Source organism: Schistosoma mansoni (genome assembly GCF_000237925.1).
Source record: "Schistosoma mansoni, WGS project CABG00000000 data, supercontig 0013, strain Puerto Rico, whole genome shotgun sequence".
In the NCBI taxonomy this organism is placed as follows: domain Eukaryota; kingdom Metazoa; phylum Platyhelminthes; class Trematoda; order Strigeidida; family Schistosomatidae; genus Schistosoma; species Schistosoma mansoni.
In genome coordinates this window covers 2486715-2511201 of record NW_017386025.1, presented here as the reverse complement: position 1 = coordinate 2511201, position 24487 = coordinate 2486715, and the positions used below count along the sequence as shown (strand labels likewise).

The following is a 24487-nucleotide window of genomic DNA, read 5'->3' as shown; positions in this document are numbered from 1 at the left end:
CATCAGAGTAGTCTTTTTAACAGTGCTTACACTTGACTTATTGTAATATGTGATGATGATAAACTGCGACTATAAGACATACATTTATCCTGCAGTATGAAACGAAAAGTTTTTGTTCTCATAAATTATTCATAAGCATGTGAAATATTCACCATACTCTTTACCAGTGATTCATTTATCAGTTAATAATAAGAAACACGTAAATTATCATGTGCCTTTGCTTATATTCGCTTAGGCATGTTGTTATGAGTTTTTTTTAAAAGAAAAACTGTTGCCAATTTGTTGTGATCTTATGCTCAGTTTTTATCACGTGAATTATCCACCAATCAAAATACAACTTTTCCAACCTTAGTACTGTGCTAACCAATGACTTCGACCGGTGTGAGCAGTCTAGCGTCCTTATTGGTCCCTTGTCCGCCTAGCCCTTCCAATTGAGTGCAGAACACCAATTACAGCTTCTGCTATGCGAATCATTGATTTCAAGCATATTTGGTTTATATACCAGACAGACAGACTACATCAACACCATAAAATAGAAAATAATATTTGTACAAGATCAAACCAAATGTAACTGTGAACGTGAGAGACAGTAATCAATAAACTGAATATAATTTAGGGACAGTAAATCGTATAGTAATAATAATAATCCATGGGTCAAAATGAAGCTTATAATAAGATGAATATAAATATACACAATTTAATTATTCAATAGTTAAACAATAAGAATATATATATAGAATTATAGTCTATTAATAGGTCCTTGTAGTTACCCGTTCTTATGTCTTCACTGGGATATAACACGTGTAATACAATAATTAGACAAATGGACACTTCACAACATTCATTCACGATAGTCGCCTGCACTATTATTAATTTTTCTCACTGCAGCGTTTGATATCTTAAATTCAAGGTATTAGTTATCGGTTAGTTTAAATCGTCTTATTAAAAACTAACGGTTATTTCCTGTAATAAGCTGATTATTACAAAGAACTGCATATTAGGAAATGACCGCGACTGGACTGAGACTCACGTAACTTTTCACAATCTTCAAAATAATGAAATTATATATATATATATATATATATCCTATTTAACAATGATAAAATTTAACTGCAGACCGTTATATGCGGAATTCAAATATTTGAGTTACTATTACTTCCTTAAATGATACAAATCTCTCTATTTTATTAGAGATTGCTATTTGTACAAATAGGTTATTTATAAATTGCCCCTGATTTTTCTTATATTTTTTTCATTTACGAAGGTTTAAACTGTCATCAATTCAGTTATATTAGACTAAACGTCTAGCGTTCATCAAATGTATCACTTACATTGGGTAACCATAGTAAATTATCAATATTTTCAAACATCTGCTCAAATATCTAACAAACTAAATCCCTTAATTGGGTGACATGTTGCAATAATTTATCTTTGTGAGCTTTTAAGGTCAGTAGTTTTGAGATATAATAATTAAATATTTGTCTCTATCGACGAGAAACTTATTATCATAGCCAATAAATGGTTATTGATTTATTCTACGGATGACATGTCATAGCCTTTCGATTTAGACAGAAATGATATCATTTTTGCCAGTTTTATATTGTTAGGATAATAAAAAAAAACCAATCTACATAACTGTAAAAATTGAGTCCCTTATTCACGCGATCATTATGGAAACTGATTATACTTTGCATCTCAATATACATTACCAATCAGTATTGTACGGCGCCTGATTAGAACAGATGTGGCTTTTCTTCCGTAAGTCATAATTTTGTACTATTAAACAATCAAAGCGTCTGATAGGATATTTTTATGACGAAAAAATTTAAATGGGAAGATGTTATTTCCGACATGCAATCGAAACCATTTATGCTTTATGTAATTAAACTAATCAAGTTACAATAATACCTTATTTACAGTCAATTAAACAACTAATATGGGAGACAACGGTGTACTCTTAATAACATGAGCACATATTATGATGTACAGGTTAACCAATCAGATATTTTTAAATAAGTATAGTTATTCCCTTAAATTTTTTTAAGAGTCGGAAATTTCAACAAGTGTTACGTAAATATCACCCTTAAGTCCTTTTTTTCTAAATAGTCATCATCGCGTCTAGTTTGTAAACTTCTATATGCTTGAATGTCATGTTTTGGTTAGTACATATAAGGAGTTGTACCACTCCAGATATTGATTTTCCCTACAACCCGCCATCTTCGTGTGGCAGCAACCAAGTATCGTGTGGCGGTTGCATTTATGGCTTTACTCAATAGAATAGATCATATCATAGCCCGTTTTAAACCTTCAAATATCAGGATTCGACATAATAGTCAAACAAAAGGAGAGAATATTTTGCGACTTTCACAGATAACTGATATCATCATGAAGAATAATTGAACACCATGAAGCAGTTGACAGCTGTTTAGTACTTTCTCGTGACCCCTCAGATATTTCCACCAACGTCACAACGAACAAAAGATATTTATTGTTTGCGATGAATACAAGACATTCCAACTATAGTCGTTTAGATTTCATAACGATTGATTTGGCGATAAAACATGGTTTTCATTCAATATAATCCTCAAGTTAATGTTACATTGGAGACTTTGCTGACTCTGTATGTTCATAGTTGAAAGCGTGAGCCAATTGAAACTAGACCACCAGGGAAAACCTTGAAGCACTGGAAGGCCGTTTCGTCCTATTGTGGGACTCCTCAACAGTGCGCACTCACGACCTGGCCTCGCGAGATTCGAACCCAGGGCCTACCAGTCTCGCGCCAGAGCATTTAACCGTGACCAGTTGAGTTCAAACCACCTCTGTTGTGAGATAGAAACTCACTGAAGACAATTGGTGAACGGTTGCTCAACTTCGTAAATTGGTTGAAGTTAGACATGAACACCATCAGATGCCGGCTCAGTGGTTTATCGGTTAAGTGCTCTGTCGCGAGACTGGTAGGTCCTGAGTTCGAATCTCGCGAGGCGAGGTCGTGGGTGCGCACTGTTAAGGAGTCCCACAATAGGACGAAACGGCCGTCCAGTGCTTCCAGGTTTTCGCTGGTGGTCTACCTTTAATTGACTCACGCTTTCAACTATGAAAACACTAAATCTCCACAAAAACCCCTTCTGACTCTGTATGTCACACTTCCCACCAATAATTTAAGAGTCCCATCTTACTTTTCGACTACACTTCATATACGTTCAAACAACTGATCGTACAAACCTGATGATACCTTTAACTAATGGTTGGCAGTACATCTAAACACCAGTTATGTTGTGTATGTACGGTATAATACTGTTTTAAAAGTCGTTTACTGAAATCACATAAATTTGAAACATTGTTGACTGATGAAAGGATGGAAGAGAAAGAAGAAAAGATTACTGGGACCCGTAGTAAGAAAAGTAGAGTATTGTGAGTAACGCTGAGATTGTATCCGATGTCCAGTATTTATCTAGTTGAGATAATTCAATCATAATCAGTGACCTTGAGGAAGATTAAATATAAGAGAATATGTTAACTTGATGTTGTTTACTCGTATCTTCCCATGGTTATTCAGGACTGCAATTGACCAGTCTCTTGTTGGCATATGTGCATCCTGTGCGGACTGCCTCGATATTGCCTGAAGTTATAAGCTTTATGAGCAAAGATTGATAGTGGCTAGCAAAGGAATCCAGGACGCGCGTTTCCCCTATTCGGGACTCGTCAGCTGGATGTACCTGGATAACGCGATGGCGTTTGAAGCGAACGGTACTGGGTCCGAGTCCCAGAGTGAATACCAACTCTGAGATGCAGGTACATCTAGCTGGCGAGTCCCAAATAGGGACAAAACGAGCGTCCTGGATTCCACTGCTAGCTACTATCCATCTCTGCTTACCATGCTTGTGAATTAAAGCTATATCGAGGCAATACGCACAGTATGCACATATGCCAATTAGAGACTGATCAGTTGCAGTCCTAACACATCGATGGGAAGATTCAAACAAACAACACTAAATGAATTTAAACTTCACCCCATCGCACAAGCAAGTGGCTATCAGGACTCAGTGGCCGAGTGGATAACGTGATGGCGTTTGAAGCGAACGGTACTGGGTTCGAGTCCTAGAGTGAACATCAACTCTGAGATGCAGGTACATCCAGCTGACGAGTCCCAAGTAGGACGAGACGCGCGTCCTGGATTCCACTGCTAGCCACTATCCATCTCTGCTTACCATAAAATGTAAGTTAGTCACTTTGCCAAATATTGGAAGTCAGTAAATGAAGACCTTCGTGTGGTTATTTGAGATTAATCACAATAACAAGAACCCCTTTCTAATTAACTGGTATAATCTAAGGCACACTGACCTTATTGCTGAATATAGATGTTAGCTGGATATACATTCAGGGCGACGACACGAAAAGGTTCCTAAAACTAATATTGTAAGAATACTTTCGAAATCTATGATGGCTCAAAGCCAGTCATACCTAGCGTAAGGTCTGCCACTTATGTGAATATGTTCAGTTTGCCACTACACATGACAGCCAAATACCAGAGTAGTATATATATTGACAGTATTATTAAAAGAAATAAGGCGTAGAAGATATGTTTGGGAAAACATAGGTTTGTGGAATAAGAAAGCCAAGAAACTTACGATCTGAAGGAAGACAAAGACTGAATACGTCTGCGCTACGGAGAACAATTTTGAGCCTTATCACCTAAAGTCTCTAACCACAAGCGGCCCTCTTTATGGAGAAGCGGATAAGATAGGTACTATCAATACACTCCAAACTTGGAAAACACGTGCTCTCAGAAGTTTATTAGTTGTTATCACTTTTTAACGAAAACTATTTTCAAAGCTTCCAAGTGCTAAAAGCTATAAATTTGAGTACTTTCAAATAATTGGAAAAATGGTAACATTTAAGTACATTATTGTAAAAGCTTCGTTACAAAATTGTTAAATAACTTTAGAAAACAACTAAGTTGTTTTCAAAATAATATTTAATACTCTAGATAATTTGGAAAAGATAAACAAAATCGAGGGAGTAAAATAAATTATGAACTAAAGAAAAGCATTTTGTTTCCAGAGAACAAAGAGGAATAGAGGGGTCGGTCGAATAAGCATTGATTTAATCTGGAGGTTTCAAGTTATATTTACATGAATTATTCATAACTTGATTAGTTACGCTTTCATTAGTAGAACTTTGGGAGGGAAAGTCACTTGATTCTTTTGTTACACAATTTGTAAGTATTTCTGACGAACCATTGTTTGTACTGACATTTAAAAACCCCATTAAATAAGGATTATACGAGTTTGACATTGGTGTGTTTAGTGAGCTATTTGATACATTTCCTGAAGATGATGTAACATAAGGAATTGAATTTAACTGTGGAACTAAAAGTAATTGATTTGTGGCCATTTGTGCGGTTAGAAGAAGGCTAGGGGATAACGGAGTTAATGAGAGAACATTTTGTGATGAAGGAGATACACTAACTGGAACATATACCACTTTTTTACATTCAGATGAGTTGGAAATGTTAGTTACCTGAGAAATATTATTACAAAACGCTTCATTATTTAACGATACAGTACGACCATTTTGACCAGAATCTATGGTTGTTTTTGGGATGATACCAATACGATGCTCCAATTCATCAACATGATTTTGATTTGACAATGTAGGAACTGTGTCATTTTGTAACATTGAGTTCACTTTACTGTCTTTATTGGATATATTTTTTAAATCACTAAAGTAATCCTTTTTACTACATGTATCAGTGTTAACAATGACTGTACCATCTTCCTTCTTGCAAATTCTCCGACAATTTACATTTTTATTAACTTGCGAACTGCTTAAATCTGGCTGATCACTTCTTATCGATGAATTGTTTGAATTCACAGATGAACTTAGACAAGTCTGTATTAACTTTTTACCACATTCCAATTCAATAATACCTTTTAATCTTTGTGTTGCAAACGTATAAACATGATTTGTTTCTGAAGCAACAAGTAATAATACTTCTGCACCGGTTAATTCAGCCAATTCCACAGCCTTTTTCATAAGTCCAGTTTTACGTTTTGAAAAAGTAGAGTATCTCTTAGTACGATCAGAAATAAATTCAATAGGTATCTTTTGTTTTCCTTTTGTAAGTTTTTCACAAGAATTACGTTCGTCTGTGAATGAAGGTTGTTGGGTAATTATATCAGTGATACCATTAATGTTGGTGCATAATCTGCGTTTACTACCAGGTGGATGAATATCAGTAAACGATGTATCGTCATTAACTTCAGAAATATTGATCAACTGAACGCTATTATTTCCCAATTGTGAGTCTAATTCACTGTCACTAGTAAAATTATAACTGTTATCTCCGCTGTTTGACAAATTTTCTGGGCATTCAGTGATGAATTTATAAACATGAGGTGATGACTCCGTAAAATATATTCCATTATTAACCGAATGAGCAACACTCTCCATAGTTCCCATACCTTTCCTAGTAAAAAAAAAGATTAGCTGAATACTGATTTAGAAGAAAGTTTATATAAATATCTAGACCATATATAACATGTGGAAGTAAGCAGGTTATATTGTTAACTGATGGAAAAATTTCATAACATATTCGGAAGGTTAGTTGTTAAATGAGATTTCAAATAGATAATTTTTGATAATCTCTTACTAGATTTGGCTTGTACGAATCTTGATAATTTCGAGATTCTGCCAAAGATATTGTGAAATTTTGGGATTTTTGTTCTAAATAATCTTCGAGTCGACAAACCTATGAAAAATCGGACATACTCGAATTATATCTGCGAGATCGATAAAAACAATGAGAATTTAATAAAAGCCAAGATATTTGCTAATACATGACAGCTTGTCATATGTTTTTATATCATAGAATGAGCAAGAATTTTTTCTAACCATTGAAAGCTTTATAGCATTCACAACGGAATCTTAGAAACAGCACTCTGAAGTATAGTTAGGTTCTTGCTGTTTGCACCACATTAAATTGGACAACGAATTACCTTGGATGAGGATTTAAAGTTTCTTATCTTCATAACGAACAGTATAAAATAAAGATCCAGTTATTTTCCTAGCTTCGTATGGCTTACATGGTGGATTTGTGCGACTGAGAATTTGAATATGATGATTCGACAGCCAATGTCAACAGCCATATAAACGCATGCATTGCATTAAATACGAAAGAAAACACTCCACAACTTCATACAGCCTAAACATCACCTACATAATGTCCGATTAAACGAGGTTTCGAAAATTCGGAAGAAATATGATACGAACTTCCACGTATTCAGTTTCTGTCTATACTCCTTATAACTGTAAACTATGAGAAAAATATCCCGCAGAAATTTACCTGTCCACCAACAAGACGGTAAATTCAGTAATCATAGAAAGTAAAATTAACTTTCAGAGGGAGAAAGTTGCTCAGTATTATAAGTGTTATCTGATAGCTACGTAATTTGGCAGGTATAATCTACAAGTGCACATAAGGGAAATGGGGCTTGGAAGATAAAAACTTGATGATAGGCTCAGGTACCTATCATAAACATCAGTTTAGCAGAAAACATTTATGAACGATTGCAGATACTTATGAAAAGGCCAGAGTCACACTTTAACGAATGGTGAAAATTTTGAAATCAAAATCTTCAGTGGCAAGTACAAAAAAATGTGGCAAAAAACATTCAAAATCATATTGATATAGGATTCAAGCAAGAACACATTCGAAACATAAATCACTTCTCTCGAAATCACATCTCAGCCTATGAAGAACATAAGAGAATACCCATTGAATAGTATACTGATCTGTCCAACGACGTCCTGAACCCCTAAGTTGTTAACCAAAATGATCACCTAAGATGTTATGGACCACCAAATGTCAGCTCAACACAAACACTCCTTACTTTAAGCCACGTTTCAGTAAACCAATGATCACGCAATCTTTACCACAAAGTCAAGTAAGAATAAATAGTATTTAGTACGTAGGCTGTTCGAACGATGTGCGCATGCGTATGTGAGCCAATAAAACTAGCTTTAAATTCGAAAAAGAATGATCATTTACAAAGTACATTACGCTTACAAGACTTAACCACTGAGTGTGGGCACTCTTTAAGAAATAGGGATTATCAAACCCAGAGAGAGCAGTTGAATATAGCTTAGAGAGGCCAGATTTGGCCAACAATGTCGCGCGTTGGAAGAAGAATTTAGTGCCGGGTTAATTTTAGGATGGCATCGACAACATCCTATAGATTCCCACGACGCTTTGGCTTTTACAACAGTCAGCCAGTGAGCTACAACGTAGGACCAGGGACATATATACATCGATCCAAGTTGTCATACCTCATTAGCACAGCAAGCTGAATACCAAACTCATAGTAGTTAATTTAGTAGTGGTAATATATTGTTATGTCCCGATAACAATAGTGAATGGTAGCTTTGGGATCCATTTATGGACCAATATTATGCATATAATTTTTACCGTATAATTGCTAAATGACTAAACTATTCGTACTCATAGTTAAAATCATGAGTCAATTGAAGCTAGACCACCAGCGAAAACCTGGAAGCACTGGACGGCTGTTTCGTCCTATTGTGGGAATACTTAGCAGTGCGCATCCACGGTCCCGCCTCGCGAGATTCGAACCCAGGACCTACCAGTCTCGCGACAGAGCACTTAACCGATATTTGTATTTATGTTCCTCTTATCATGAGCTTTATTTTGAACTATAAACTATTATTATACGGTTTACCATTCTTGAGTTATCCCTAGTCTATTAATTACTGCCTCCCACATTCACAGCCATATTTGGCTAAATCTTGTACAAATGTTATTTTCTATTTTATCGGTACGATGTGGTCAGTCTGTTTGGTATATAAACTCAGTATGTTTGAAATATAATGATTCATACCGCAGAGGCTGTTATTGGTGTTCTGAACTTAACTGGCTGGGCTAGACAGAAACAGGACCGATAGGTACTCTAGACTGTTCGTACGGTTTCGTGTGTCACTGTTCCAATCGATAATTCGCTGCTCTCTTATTGGCAGTTTTATCACATTTATACATTAACTAGACATCCACTCGGCCAAAAGTTATAACATATATCAAATAAAGGTTATATATAAGGATATAGTACAGGAAGAAAGACATATGAAGCAATTTTAATCTCATAGTTTAAGGAAGACGAATAGTGTATACACCTTCGTCACTGTGACCGGTTCTGAGCCATGCCTCCAACCATTGGTTACGATAGTCACGCGGATCCCAACCAAGTAGTCTAAATCTACCAACATGGCTCAGACTAGTAGTTAGTGACTTCAAGGACTGGTGCCACGTTCTGGTTTGGCCACCGCTAACTCTCTTCCAACCATCACCAATACTAGTCAGCATAGCGCGTCGTGGTAATCGGTGTTCAGACATACGTAACATGTGGCCCAACCAATAACCACATCGACTGATCTACCATCATTCCCTAATACCCTGAATTTAACCTCACTATTACTTACCTGGTGATCCCAGTAGATGCGAGCAATATTTCACTTCTAGTTTTAACGAAAATGTGATAATTTACTGGTTTATACACTTATTCTGTTATATTCCGTGATATATGATCAACAAAAGAAACTCAACTGAATAAATGATCAGCTATTTTCTAAGAGATTATAACCGTTAACTTATTTCCACTTGGAAGCTAATACTTCTAAATCGACTTTAACATAGTAGTAAATTAAAACCAACTATCTAGTCAATTTTTAATCTATCAGTATAGGGTTGTGGAGATTGTTAAGTTTCAATTGATATCATGAATGGATGAATGTTAGGTCACCATTGAAAACCTAGAAGCACTGGGCGGCCATTTCATCCTAGTATGGGAATCCTCAGCTTAACTGGCCTTCAGCTACTCTACAGTTACCCACCATTCTCAAACAGTCTGAATAGAACATTGAAGTAAGCCTCCCGACTCTGATCGAAGTTTAAAAAGCTATAGCTAATCTGAAACGAGGAAGAGCAGCTGGTTCAGATGGATTGGCTCCAGAGATCTTTAAAGATGGTGGTCCAGTTTTAGCGATTAGCTTGACTAAGATTTTAGCTAAAATCTGAGAACTGGACGTCATCCCATCTGACTGGTCACAATCACTGATTGTCCCAATATATAAGGGTCAAAATCATCCTGTGATAACCATAGAGGGATTAATTTGACTAATATAGCATCTAAAACACTAACCTCAATAATTACCGGACGCTTAACAGACTCATGAACTGCAAACACGAGAAAAACAGGCTGGTTTCAGACCTGGTCGTAGCCGTATCGATCACATATTCTCTATTCGTCAGGTTTTAGAGCACAGACATGTTTATCGGCGTCTGATAATGATAGTTCTTCTTGACTTAAAAGCAGCGTTTGACTCTGTAGACTGAGAGGCTATGTGACAGTGTGCCATTGAAAGGTGTACCTCAGTAGTACATAAACTTTGTGAAGGCTCTTTACTCGAACACTACCAGTCGAGTGAGAGCTTATGGCTGTCATTTGATTTCGCGACTTCAAATGATGTCAGGCAAGGCTGACCACTATCCCTATTTTTGTTCGATTCCATCATAGACCTAGAGCTGGAAATAACGTTCTCATCGACTGAATTTTCAGTAATCGATCTCCTACCAGGAGGTCCAATCATCGACTTAGAATACGCAGATGACAGTCCTGTTTGGTAAAGTTGCTGATAAAATGCAGTCTTTTGATAGTACTGCGCAACAATGCCAGGATGTTTGGGATGCGTTCCTCTCCCTCTAAATGCAAGCTGGTGCTTCAGAACTGACCTGTGTCAACACCTGAACTAAGGATAGGGAGTACAGTAGTCAAACGCGTCGACAACTTCGCCTATCTTGAAGGTCTGTTCAGACCTAGTAGGTTGGTGTCTGACGAAATCTCTCCACTGATTCAAAAAGCTCGTTTGGCTTTTGCCAACTTACGTCACCTATGGCGAAGACGAGATATCCGCCTATCAATTAAGGGACGAGTATACTCTGCAGCAGTTTGCTTCTACTTTACGCCTGAGAAATGTGGCCATTAAGAGCAGGAGATACTCGTAAGTTACTAGTATTTGACCATAGATGCCTTAGAAATATTGCTCGCATCTGCTAGGATCAACAGGTAAGTAATAGTGAGGTTAAATTCAGGGTATTAGGGAATGATGGTAAATCAGTTGACGAGGTCATAAATCTTCAACGACTAAGATGGTCAAGCCACATGTTACGTATGTCTGAACACCGATTACCACGACGCGCTATGCTGACTAGTATTGGTGATGGTTGGAAGAGAGTTAGCGGTGGCCAAACCAGAACGTGGCACCAGTCCTTGAAGTCACTAACTACTAGTCTGAGCCATGTTGGTAGATTTAGACTACTTGGTTGGGATCCGCGTGACTATCGTAACCAATGGTTGGAGGCATGGCTCAGAACCGGTCACAATGACGAAGGTGTATACACTATTCGTCTTCCTTAAACCGTGAAATTAAAATTGCCTTATACCTTTCTTTCTACGAACTAATTCTTTCTCACAGTATCATATCTTTATATGAAATCCCCTTTATATATTACTACCACTGAAGTAACTACTTCTATGAATTTGGTGTTCATCGTGTGTTAATGGTGTGGCAACTTGGACCGATGAATATATATGCCTGGTCCTACGTTATAGCTGATTGGCTGACAGTCAAGTGATAGAAAGGAAAGATAAATCGATTAATGATGCTGTTAACAAAATTGGATTAGATATTCCATGCTTGTTTTTTACATATACATTAATGCTCTACATCAACGCTTGGTTATGTTTGGGACAGAAGAACTGGAGTGTTTGATGTAACTACGAAAATGCAAAGCGCTTACCCACGGGGTCGCTGAAAACTTCCCTAATGTGTAAACAGTGTCACCTAATAGCTTAATGGAAGTTCTTGTCAGACGTTGTTTATAGGGTGCATTGATTATGTCTTAAAATTTATTTTGCTAACTTAAATTTTACTTTTCATACTGAAATGTACGAAAATCAGAAGCGCATATCCTTGATACGATGTGAAGTACCAAGTCGTTCACACACACAGAATTTGTAGTTCTTAAGATCGTACGATTGTGACGAGTTATTAAGCCTATGAGAAATAAAAAATATACACATTTGTCCTCGTTGCTCAAACACTGGAAAGTAGCTCCCATTAAGAAGTCTAAGTCAGTAGTGAAATCCCGTAAGATCACCTCATGATTAAAGAGGGAATTATTAAAATTCCAAAAATTTTACACAGGAATACTGCCAAAAAGACAAAGATATGTTTAAGGCTGAGATTTTAATGCAAATAATGTTAGCTTGACCATATTTAGGCACTTTGGAAACGAGTTCGTATCTTAATAGGGGGAACCTGTCATATAGGCACTGCAATCAGTGTTAAGAATATCGTTTTTAATCGACATATTTAAACGATAAACACAATGCGAACCCAAAAACGTAAATCACAAACCTCCGCAACACTCAAAACATGCTCTTCAATCCAATGTCCAATATCTACGAGACGAACAAGTACATTTGTTGCTGTGATCATATATTCCAGTAATGTTGGAAAGCTATCTCTCGTTGCTAAACTGCTAAAAGTCGTGAACTACTCAAGATGTTTCTATGCTTTATTCTTATCATAGAGTCTCGAAAATAATAGTTATAATGAATTCTTATTCAATAAACTCCATTGGGAGAAAAGCTTATAGTCTATCGAACTGCTTGTATGGCCACTGAGATCTCAATGAGTTATGATTAAACTGGACTTTTTGTGCGTTACCTGACTGATCACCGAGCGCTGAACAGTTAATCATACAACTTCAAGATCATGAACGAACGATGCGGACTAATAAATTACACGCTATGAGCTGTCCCATGTTGCAGTGGTTCCATTATGTATTCCTCTAATCTGTCCTTACTTTGATGATTATAAGGCTGAGCAGTTTTTCTTCTGCGCAGTTATCAAATGAGCCAAGGCACTTGTATTCCACGAAAAATGTTCCATGAGATTAGTAGCTTCGACATAAGCTAGGACATACCAATCCTGTTCAACCCAAGTAAACTTAAGTCCTCCAAATAGATCACATAAATGAAGTCTTTTTCTGCCTTTTTGAACAGATGAAATGTTTGATTGCTGACAGTTTCTATGGGATGTCATTTAGAATTAGTTCATGGGCATATTTCGATTAATTGGTTCTTCCTCCTAATTAGAAACACAGAGCTTTTATTTTACAGTTACAGATTGAAGCATCTAAATGTAATTTCGGTGGATAACTACAGAGCGAACTTTAATTTTGTACATGCGTGTCCAAATCCGGCGATATATTCTCTCCGTGTGACGAAAGTCCCTTGTTTTACCTTACCATATTACTCCCTGACTCTGCATTCATAATCACCATATGAATATATGTTTTACTATAAGGAGGACAATGGGATGAATGGCTTGTGTTATTCCTGGCTATGGAAGATTCTCAGTCGGTCTGACTGTATTTTTAAACCAACTACGGATAGAGCTCCGATTTGTTATTTTGGTTGATGATTCCACGGGAAATTCAGTAATCACTTGATAGTGGTATTTTTCACATTATTCCTGCGAACCTTCTGCATAAATCATAGTACAGAGATGGCTTTCAGTTATTCCTAAATGATCTTGAGAATCTTTAAGTTGTTGAGAATACAGTTGTCATATGGAAATAATTTGTTGTAAATTAATCCACGATGTATAACTAGTTTTACATTATTGATGGCCTTAGGTTCTCAGTATTTTGAACACGATATGTTTAGCATCCTAATTGTCCATATAACTCGAAATCATCTTACCTGTAGATCCTTCGTAAACTCGAAGAATGTTTCTCAGTCTAGCCCGTTCAGCTTTCATGTTGTTTGTGTGGGCACCAGGTGTTTGATTTAAAATATGCCATTTATAAACGACGAGATGACGGAGATTTCCATGTCTGCAAAGACACTGATACGCTCTCCAATAATCTGTGTAAACCGCTTTTCCTGGTTTAACATATTATTTAATGATTAGGAGGGTATTCGAAGTCCTTTTATTTCAAACATTCTGCAAATGTCTTTTTCTCACAATCCAATCCCGAATTACAGGAAACCTACCACTGGGATTGGGTAATGAGTGATGAATTCCATTCAATTGATTGTTCCACAATGATCCGTATAGTTGCGATTTGGACTGTACATGATCGATCCTTACGAAATCCAGCCCGTTGATCTCTAAGTTGGGCGTCTACGGAGTCCTTCATCCTGTTCAAAAATACCCTGTTGAAGACTTTTCCTGGTATTGAGAGAAGAGTGATGCCTCTGTAGTTATCACACTTGCTGAGATCACCTTTCTTTGGTATCTTGATCAGAAGTCCTTTTTTCCAGTCTATTGGTACTTGTTCTTCGTCTCAAATCTTACTGAAGAGGATGTGGAGTATCTTGGCAGTTGCTGCTACATTTGCTTTCAGTGCCTCTGCCGAGATGTTGTCTGGTCCCGCTGCTTTGCCGCTCTTGATTTGTCTAATGGCCATGCTGATCTCTTCAATTGTTGGTGGGCCGACATCGATTGGGAGGTCTGTGGATGCTGCTGGGTGGGTTCAGTGGAGCTGGTCGATTCAAGAGTTTTTTGAAGTGTTCTACCCATCTGTTTCGTTGTTCTTCAATGTCGGTGATTACTTTGCCTTCCTTGCTTTTCACTGGTCTTTCTGGCTTACGGTAATTTCCAGCAAGTTTCTTCGTTGTATCATACAGTTGTCTCATGTTTCCTTCTCTTGCAGCCTTTTCCGCTGTCATTGCTAAGTCTTCCACATATTTACGTTTGTCGGTTCTGATGCTCCTCTTCACTTGCTTGTTTGCCTCTGTGTATTCGGTTTGTGCCTTGGCTTTTTCTGCTCTTGTTCGGCTGATATTGATTGCTGCCTTCTTGTTCCTCCTTTCTTTGATCTTATGCAGTGTACCGGCAGTGATCCATTCCTTGTTGTGGTGCTTCTTGTAGCCCAGAACCTCCTGACATGTTGAAACGATTGCCTCCTTGATGCCTTTCTAGTTATTCTCCATGGTAGTCCTCTCTCCATTGAGTAGATCATGAAGGGCCTGGAACCTGTTGCTGAAGGCTATGTTGAATTTGTTGAGTTTGTCAGCATCTCAAAGAAAGGCCTTATTAAAGTTTGTGATGTTGTCCGCGCCGTTGTCCAGTGCTTCTTAAGTTTTATTTTCATCTTGGTGACCAGGAAGTGATGACCTGATGCTATATCAGCTCCTCTCCTGGTTCTCACATCCTCCATCGTCCTCCTGAACTTTTTGTTGATGCAGATATGGTCGATTTGATTCTGTGTACTGTGATCTGGTCAAATCCAAGTGGTTTTGTGTATGTTTTTGTGTGGGAATATGGTGCCACCTATGACCAGTTTATTGAAGACTCATAGGTTTGCAAATCTCTCACTATTTTCTTTCCTTTCTCCCAGTCCATGTCCTCCCATGACGTCTTCGTATCCAGTGTTGTCTTTTCCAACCTTGGCATTGAAATCTCCCATCAGAATGGTCAGGTCCTTTTTGGGCACTTCTCGACAATCGACTGCAGCTTATCGTAGAATTGGTCTTTAGTGTCTTCATCGTAGTCGTTGGTAGGCTCATAGCATTGGATGATGTTCACTGTAATGCCGTCTTTCTTTGTTTTGAAGGAGACTTTGATGATCCTCGGTCCATGAGATTCCCATCCTATAAGTGCATTTTGTGGTTGTTTGGACAGCATCAATGCCTCTGCTTGTGTATGTTGGGCATTTTCTTCTTCATGACCGGAGTATAATAGAAGTTCTCCTGAAGATAGTCGTTGTTGTCCAACCTGCGTCTAATGTGTTTCACTGATTCTAAGCACCCCTAAATTGTATTTCCTTATTTTTGCTGCAATTTGGAATACTCTTCTGGTCTCCCACATTGTCCGGACATTCCATGTACCTATGAAAATTGCCGCTCTGGTTGTCAGAAGGTGCATCGGCCTCATGACTTCCGGAGGAACTCTGCTTTCATCATGAGACGTCATAGTTATTCATTCGACTCCCAGGGCAGAGTTTGAATGGTTTGAATAATTTTTTCTCTTTAGCCTTTTTTGGCGAGTTAATTTTCTACGGGATGGGGTCGCTAACTCCATGCCCAACCCTCCTCGTTTACCCGAGCTTGGGGCCGGCAGAAGCCTGCGGAGGAGCTACAGTGTTTGAACCCTACATTTATTCAAGTAAAGTTGTAGTTAATAGGGATGTTTTCCATAGTGCATGATCCCACGTTGGTTGAGGTTAAATGGTAATTGCCATTTTTCGCTTCAGATAGTTAGGTTATTGAAGTCACTTTGAATCAGAGATCCAATTTCACTTAGAGTTTCAGGCTTAAAGCTGTATACTATTTTGAGATCATCAGCGTATAAGTATGGTCTCCCAAATATTTTGATGTTACATTTATCATTTGTATACATAAGAAACAAGAGTGGACCTAATATACTCGCCTGCATGACTGCACTCAAATTAACCTATTAATTGCCTTGATTTGACCGCTCCCGCAAAGCCTCACGACTTGTCGATGTGACGCATCAATGAACGGGGGGAGGCTGGCGACGATGATACTGGATTCCGATAGAACTTGTTCGCTTATCTAACACGCATCGCTAGATGAGATATTACCACTCTACCTATCAAATGCTGTTATAATAGGTTTTCTGATTATGCACAGTGACACTCACTTTTGTATTTTATATTCGAAATTCGATGTTTGATTATGTTCATCCAATGAATCTATATTGAATTCCATATAAAGGCCGAAATTCATAAGAGTATCAAGCAGTTTTTTGATGCACTCAGGAAGATATCGAGGGAGTGCTGAATATTAGAATGACATTTAGCAACTACCCAAGTATACTGGTCACTTAGTTTCAAGTTCAGATGAATGACTGGGTAGAATCCTTGAATAGATCAATGCCGAAGACACCTCCTGAATTTAAATTAGCTCGCAGACCTGCTCCTATTGGTGATTGCTTGGCAACTATTCAAGAAGTTGGTAAGACCATCAAACAAATCAAGGATGGCAAAGAAACAACACTGGGCGGAATATCGGCCAATGCACTGGAATCAAATATAGAGGTAACTGTAAAGATGCTTTTCTTTCTCCTCAGGGACATTTTTGGGCAAGAACTAGTGTCAGCAGACTGGAAACGAACACCTAGTGAAGATGCTGAATAAAGGAGTTCTACTTATCGTAACTTCGGAGGCATCATGCTACGATCAATACCATAAAAGGTTTACGACATTCTGTTACCGAAATAAATGAAAGATCCGATATTCGTACAACTTCATGACTAACAAACATACTTTCATAAGGATCGATCAAGTGCCAGTCTGATTGCGACACTGTTGGTAGTTCTTGAGAGGCAAACCTAATGAAACTGATCACTACATATCAAAGTCCTTCATTATAGGAAAGCATTCGATACTATGGATGGAAAAACCCTTTGGAACCGTCTTCAACACCATGAGTAATCGAGACCGCCAACGTCATATGGAATTAATATTAAAGGCCGAACTGCAGAGTTATGCATAGAAGGAATCTCAAACATGCATTCTAACTGAAGACTGACTTCACGCAAAATTACTTATCCTCACTTTTCTCCCGTCTAACAATTGTTGACTCAATTATGAAGAACTCTTCGTCCTAGGAGAAGTCCTAAATAACAGGGACACCTTGGATTCGTTGAACGATTTAAAAGTTATGGATAATCCAACCATTTCAGTTCATATAAATGAAAAGATGTAGGAGAAGACGGTCCTCCACCGAAGTAGATGTGAGTATTCACAAGGGAAGAGGCAGCATTCACGTGTACAATATGATGAATACCCACCAAGTAACACTTGTTGTTTCTTTCTGTTGAGATTCGGTACGGACCTTAGATGTTTACAGATTTAGGAACAAAAGCGACTAAGCTGCTTTAATGCGATCGATCCTCCTTAAGATAAACAACAGTCATTTACACACAACACATCAAAACCCTAACGGCTTGCATGAGAATAACTCGTGCTGAGAATTCTATATTGTACCAGATTATGATATTGAACAAAGCCATTGATAATAATAAGACGAATTTCAGGGAACTTGACACTCAAGGTAGAACAAGCAATAGAAAATGAATTTTTACGTCTGTTGATATTGAAGTAAGAAAAATACGACCATTAAACGCAAAAATCTAGCTAACCAACAGTAACAACAACCGATCATAGAGCAAATGTCATGCGGAAAACCAAATTAAGAAAGAATATTTGAATAGTTTACATTTATGGGGAGATCCTAGCAAATCTAATAAAATTGGATCAATATTGTGATCGCCTCACCACACTTATTGGGATCAGTACATTTGGTTATGTTGCTTCAAATTAATCACAGAGAACCAGTAGTTAGTGGAAGACAGCTGAAGGATCAATAGTCCTTGAGAACAAGTGAAAAGAGGTGCTCAGGATGGAATTGCTCGTAAATCCCTGGCCAGTGACCCAAGCCCTATGAGGAGTAGAAGGATTAAACAAATGCGTGATCAGTAAAGATATTTCGGGGGCTCTTTAGATTCATCATTTTTCTGTTGACAATAGAATTGCATGTGAATCCAAGAAAAAAAGAACGTCAAAGGTAAGGGCTATATAGATAGTTTAAAGTAGTATGAAAATAGGGACATTTACGTTTCGCAACTTTGCAAATCGATGGAGAGTACTACAACGTACCTGAAAAACACACTAAACGTTAGGCGATGGAATATTAAAGCACCAAAGTAAGATAAAGCAATCTGTTGGAAGTTCACTTCCCAAGAGGACTGGACCTTTCAATAGCAGCGAAAGCTTTCTGTCTGTAACGGTAAATAACCCACCAAAATCAATAGCTCTGTAAGTCTTCGACATATAATGCTGACCGCACTGATTTTAATGGACTCACCTGACTGAAGTCTATCGGTCATGCATCGGCACCAGATTGCGGGCGGGCACGCCGTGCTTCACATCTCCTACAATCACTAATCAGATTGGATTGATCACCTCGATATATCGATAGCCTATCAAATATATCTTCGAATCTCTTTTCTCTTCTGACTTCTGATTTGACAAGTTTGGCATATTTCGATCATAGGTTTTACTGGTTAAGGCACCGTCAAACTCCAAATACTTGTGGCGTCCTTATGTCTATCCTGGATCAGTAGGAAGTAACCAGATTTTGATAGTTTTCGAGCCCGAAGTAGTCCATCCGCGTCAGAGGCATTATTGCTTAACTACATGTCAAGTTATTTAGCACTTTTAATTTCTCGTTTTCCTCGTGCGGAATACTGGCTAAACGTTTTAATTGGTCTTCTTTTCCAATGCAGAAGTATACAGATATAATCAAATGCTTTCTTTCAGTTCTGGGCAGTATATACATCAAGATTTCGAGGAAAATAATTGAGGATAAGCACATTGAAGCGCAGTCTATCAACTTCAAGGGGGTATGGTCTTCGTTAAACCAGTCCCGGCATGACGAACGGCCTGTTGTGTTCATTGACGTTAACTCGATAACTCAGAACGAATAGATTGATCTGGAATTAAAAAAGCAAAACGTTCGAATTTATATTTAAGAAATTGAGTCAATTTGTAGTACAGTTGTAATCAGCAGACAAAATACTGTAGGATTGAACAAACGCAATCGTGAGGTGGTGAAGATTTGTAGCTCAGGTGGGTGATTTTGATGGAGTTTTGTTCTCTGAGCTGGATGGTTTGCTCGTGGAGCATTCATCGTCCTTCTGAAGGACATCATCAGCACAAACTTCGGTTACAAGTGAAGTGCTTGAATTTCTGCACATTTGGTTCACAGCTTGTCCTGCACACCTCGATGTTGATTGGTTGTTTCTGACCTTAAATCTGTCATTGTTTATTTCTTTGTTCTGGTTGTATCCCCCATTGGTTTGGTTTTTGTTCTCATGTTTCTGCATAATTTTCGTGACTCGTCAATAAATTGGATTGATTTCAATGTGCTTGTTTATTGCTGATTGATCTGAGTGCCAAGCTTCTAAAAATTCTCTGGTGTTTTTAGAATTGCCTCTATCCAAAATCTCCAGAGAATTTTTCAAACACTTCACTTCTACCCGAAGTTTATGCTGATGATGTCGTTGAGAAGGATGATGAAAGCTCCACGAGCAAACCATCCAGTTCAGGGAGCAAAACTCCATCAAAAATAACACAATTGTACTGAATCAATATGATTATAGGACTGGAATCAGAAATAGATTCCTTATTGACGTTGTATTGAGACACACCGGAATCACCATCAGTTGAGTTACATTGAAGAATTCCACGACTGTACCGGACAGGTAGAGTCAACATTTTATTGATATAAGTTCACAGTGTTGCTTAGTCAACGTATTTCAAATGTTTGACAATCAACAAAATAATAAAGTGTGATAAGTTGACAGGTGACTTGACAGGGAAAGGTATACCATAGGGATAAGACATTAAAAACACACAGCTGAGCATAAATTAGACAACAGGACTGAAGTAAGGCACTTGGTTTTGACATGCTCCGTCAGGTAACGTCTTCCAAAATGTGAGTACATTTGCGTGGATTCAGTATGTCTATACTAAGTACCAAACTACCTCATTCTGAGAGGATTTTAGAGAAGTGCACTATAGTGATCTGTCCATTTAAGTAGTGTATCATGATTTCAGTGAAGATTTTGACAAGGCATATCATGTAGGACTTATGAGAATACTTTATGACTCCACCATACCAAGACTATTACAAGCTTGGAAAGATAGCAGGGACAAACGAGATTTTATCTTACGTAGTAGTATGAGAAATATAGTTTTGCAACTTACTACCTTGGACGTGTTATGAAAACGACTGGATGAAGTAAAAAAGAGATTACCGACTATTTTTAACGTTCCAGAGAACCTTCAAGTGCATTAGAGATGGCAGATGTGAACTTTTATGATCCTGATTCAAACAGTTACATTTAAGTAGCTAGTCCACTTTTCATTAAAGATGACAATGCTCTCGATCTTTTCGAAGGAGAACGTATCTAGTTGATGACGAAAATCATCAACTTATCATGTAAGGGCTAGATCTTCACAGATATTTCTGCCTCAAAATTAGTAATGGGTAAATGATTTCGTTATTTTACATTGAAACTGCAACACAGTGTTCAATGAAAGTCATAAGGAAAAGCAGAGGTCAAGGAATTTACGCGCCCTTGAGGCTTTAATGCGATGGAATCTATTGATGTCCTAAAGAAGAACTTAGAACTTGCTAAAGAGCAGTTAAAAATAGTTGACAATGATATAAAAAGAATCACAGGACGAGATCCATCTGATAGACGTATAGGAGAAGCGAATTCCAAGCGCATACGTGCACGGATAGCTGGAGTCAACCAATTAAGGTTTGTTCTTCGTTTCGTCGTATAATGGAAATAGGCCAGATTCATCGGATAAAGTAGACGATGCCAAAATGTAGGTTCTTATTGTACGAAATAATTGTTTGCACCTAGCCTTCAGGATATCAAGCGACCTATTGATGATGACTTACGAGTGAGTTTAATGTGGTATGCGTTCATGTTGTCTTATAATTATTTTGTCTAAAAACTGTTGTAATGTATGCTAAATAATGATTGTCTTTGAAATCTAACTGTTTACACTCCGACGTTCGCCTTTTAGGGTTTCCAGTGGCTCAACCTCTACTAATGTAACACTGCGTAACCTTGGAAAACAGTTTGTCATTGACTTGAAGTATTTATATGACGGTCTTGTTTTTGAAAACTGCTGCCAACGTGTACTCTTTCTGCTAGTCTTGAGTTTAGTTTAATATTGGTTTTCTGTTTGAATATAAAATTTTGCGTTATGGCTGTTTTGCAGAATTGTAGTTTTGATTGTGTGCAGGCGGTGCGTGTATGCAGAAACTATATACTTTGTTGACTTCCTCGGTCTTAACCCAAATATGTTCGTAGCCGACAAGACTCCCTTTTTAACAGGAAATGTGTTTGATAAAGTTCCACCAACTTGCGCCATCAGTGGTACTTGCGAAATATGCCGGCCTATTAAATAAAACGTGTTGTTTAGCAGTTGGCCACCCTATAAGTATAAACCATGTCATAAAATACAGACCACGTGATCGGGGTCCTCAAGATAACTGTAATCTTTGTTTAGAGGCTCTAGATAACTCATAATCTATCGCCGTGACAGTCTCAAATAATGAGTACTGTTTTATCCCATACTTTTCACTTCCCTGTTTCATCTATGTAGTTTTATTTCTTTTCTCGACTGTTTGTACTAGTGTTTCTTTTTCTCCTATCTACCTTGTCTCGCTGCACCAGTGTTGAGAGTGGTAATTCGGACCGATTGACGTTTTTTAGGCTCCACGTTTATACTAGATGTTCTGTCTATCCAGACAGACAAACCTGTTATTTTAGTGATTTTTGAAATATATGTTCGAAAGTGTCACTGCCAACAACCCTATTTTTTGATCTCGCGAATGGAAAATCTAATCCACTATGGTTTTCTATCAAAGAAACCACTGACTCACTCAGGTGGCTTGACAGTCTTTTTATAGTGCAAGTTCTTGTGGGGGGGGGGTTAAGCAACATAACTACCATTTGATCAGATCTGTCTCTTGAGATCTTAAATAACAGAAGCATTGCCTTTATCGTTCGATTAAATGTCAAATTACTTGACCATCATACCTAACATAGGGTGCTAAATATATATTTAAAAGTAAATTACCAGGATTGTCGCTCAGATATTCAGATGGTTTCGTCCTTGACAAAGAGTGAATACATACATTCTGCTGTCATATTAACAATGGTGTGATTAAACTGTCTGGTTATTTTAGAAAACAGCCTTTTGAGCTTGAAAACCTGTTTAAATTGTCGACGTGTGAAAATTGTTAGTTTAGTGAACTAAAATAATGGTATATTTCTGATGAGTTTATTAGAGAGTGATAATCGCTTATTTCCATGAAATCCCCATTAACAAATCCATATTGCACTCCATCAGTCAAACTAGTCATTAGTTATTTCAAACACTGAAGCTATTTCGCGTAATTCTAGTTCAGTGACCATTGAGTCCCGACCGTTGCTGCTACCTTGACGTGGTGGTCGGGCTTGCCTATCGTGATGATCCAATCGAGCTATGCTGGCTGGAACAATCGTTCCTCAAGGTCCTACCATGCCAGACAGGTCGGTTGAAGAGCGGTGAGACTAAAAGCAGCAATCCCAAGGTCCGAAGGCGAAGTCGTACTGCTGACTGTACAGAGGTGTGAAAGCAGTAAGGTGTTTCCTTCAGACAACCAGCATGACAGCGATGCTGCCTTCCCACAAGGAGGGGTGGGGTTAGAAAAGGTCGACCCTAAAAATGCACACCTCGCCTTATCCCACGGATTTCCGTCTCCGGCGGTAAGGACTTTTGAAGAACGGAGCTAACACGTCAAAAATCCCCCACAAAAAGGCCGTGCGTGACCGGCCTCAAGCAGATGTCCCTTGGGCACTGCGGTCACGCTCCCAGGTCGTTAAGACCAACACTAATCCAACTTCTTTTTCAGGTCCCTCAAGAAATACCCTTCCACGGTGTGGGCAGCCGGGAAGTGATACTAGCCCTCATACCCTTAACTGCACACAAGACCAAGTTGGTCGCTTTCAAATCCTTCCTACACCTAATAACTCTGTTATCTCCTCGACTAACCCTTCCCACGTCCTTTTATCGCGTCGCACCGCTAGGGCAAACGATTCGAGTACACAGAACGTTATTCCTGGTCTCTTGAAACCACGCTCTAAACTACATATAGGAACTTTTAATGTCCGAACATTGTGCCAAATAGGACAACAGGCTTCCTTAGCTAGAACTCTAGAATCTTACACCATCGATGTGTGCTGCGTCTCCGAAACGCGCATACAAGATCCGAGTAGTGTCATTCATTTGACCGCACCTAATCAAAATAAAGTTTCATCTCGATACACGCTCCGTGTATCTGGAAGCCCTGACGCTGCTTCCCGTGGCCTCGCTGGAGTAGGTATAGCATTAAGTCCTAGGGCAGAACTAGCTCTTTTAGACTGGATCCCAGTAGACAGTCGTCTATGCGCTGTTCGACTAAACGGATCAGTAAGGACTCGGAAAGATAGGGAAATTCGTCGTTGCCTCTTCGTCGTCTCTGCCTACTCTCCCACTGACTGCAGCTCAGACGATATAAAAGATGAGTTCTACAGGAAACTTTCTGACCTTCTCCGAGAAGCTAGGCGTTCTGATGTAGTAATAGTAGCAGGTGACTTTAATGCTCAAGTAGGTAAACTAAGTGAAAGGGAAGGACACCTGGGTGGATCTTATGGTGTCATGGCGAAAAGAACAGATAATGGCGACCGTCTGGTGGAGCTATGCTCAGAGATCGGGAGAGCGTCGTGGTGGGGAAGAGTGGAGATATTGGGGGGGGGCGGGTTAGTA

At 38.4% G+C, this 24487-nt stretch overlaps 2 protein-coding genes across 2 annotated transcripts in view; one reads left to right on the top strand and one right to left on the bottom strand.

The window, feature by feature from the left end:
- Positions 1-5103: 5103 nt before the first annotated feature.
- On the bottom strand, positions 5104-12524 carry Smp_097730 (srf homolog, putative; the record flags this gene model as incomplete). Its single annotated transcript, XM_018790897.1, has 2 exons — positions 12490-12524; positions 5104-6469 (listed from the first exon to the last, which is right to left on the bottom strand). Exon 2 carries the CDS (start codon positions 6460-6462, stop codon positions 5104-5106), a length of 1359 nt encoding a protein of 452 aa, XP_018645911.1. The 5' UTR covers positions 6463-6469; positions 12490-12524.
- Positions 12525-21271: 8747 nt separating this feature from the next.
- Positions 21272-24487, top strand: part of Smp_198750 (pinn, putative) — a gene marked incomplete at both ends in the record, with an annotated part of 12756 nt that continues 9540 nt past the window's right edge. The window contains 3 exon segments of the mRNA XM_018790896.1: positions 21272-21441; positions 21476-21511; positions 21550-21589. Coding sequence (XP_018645910.1) covers positions 21272-21441; positions 21476-21511; positions 21550-21589 — 246 coding nt within the window.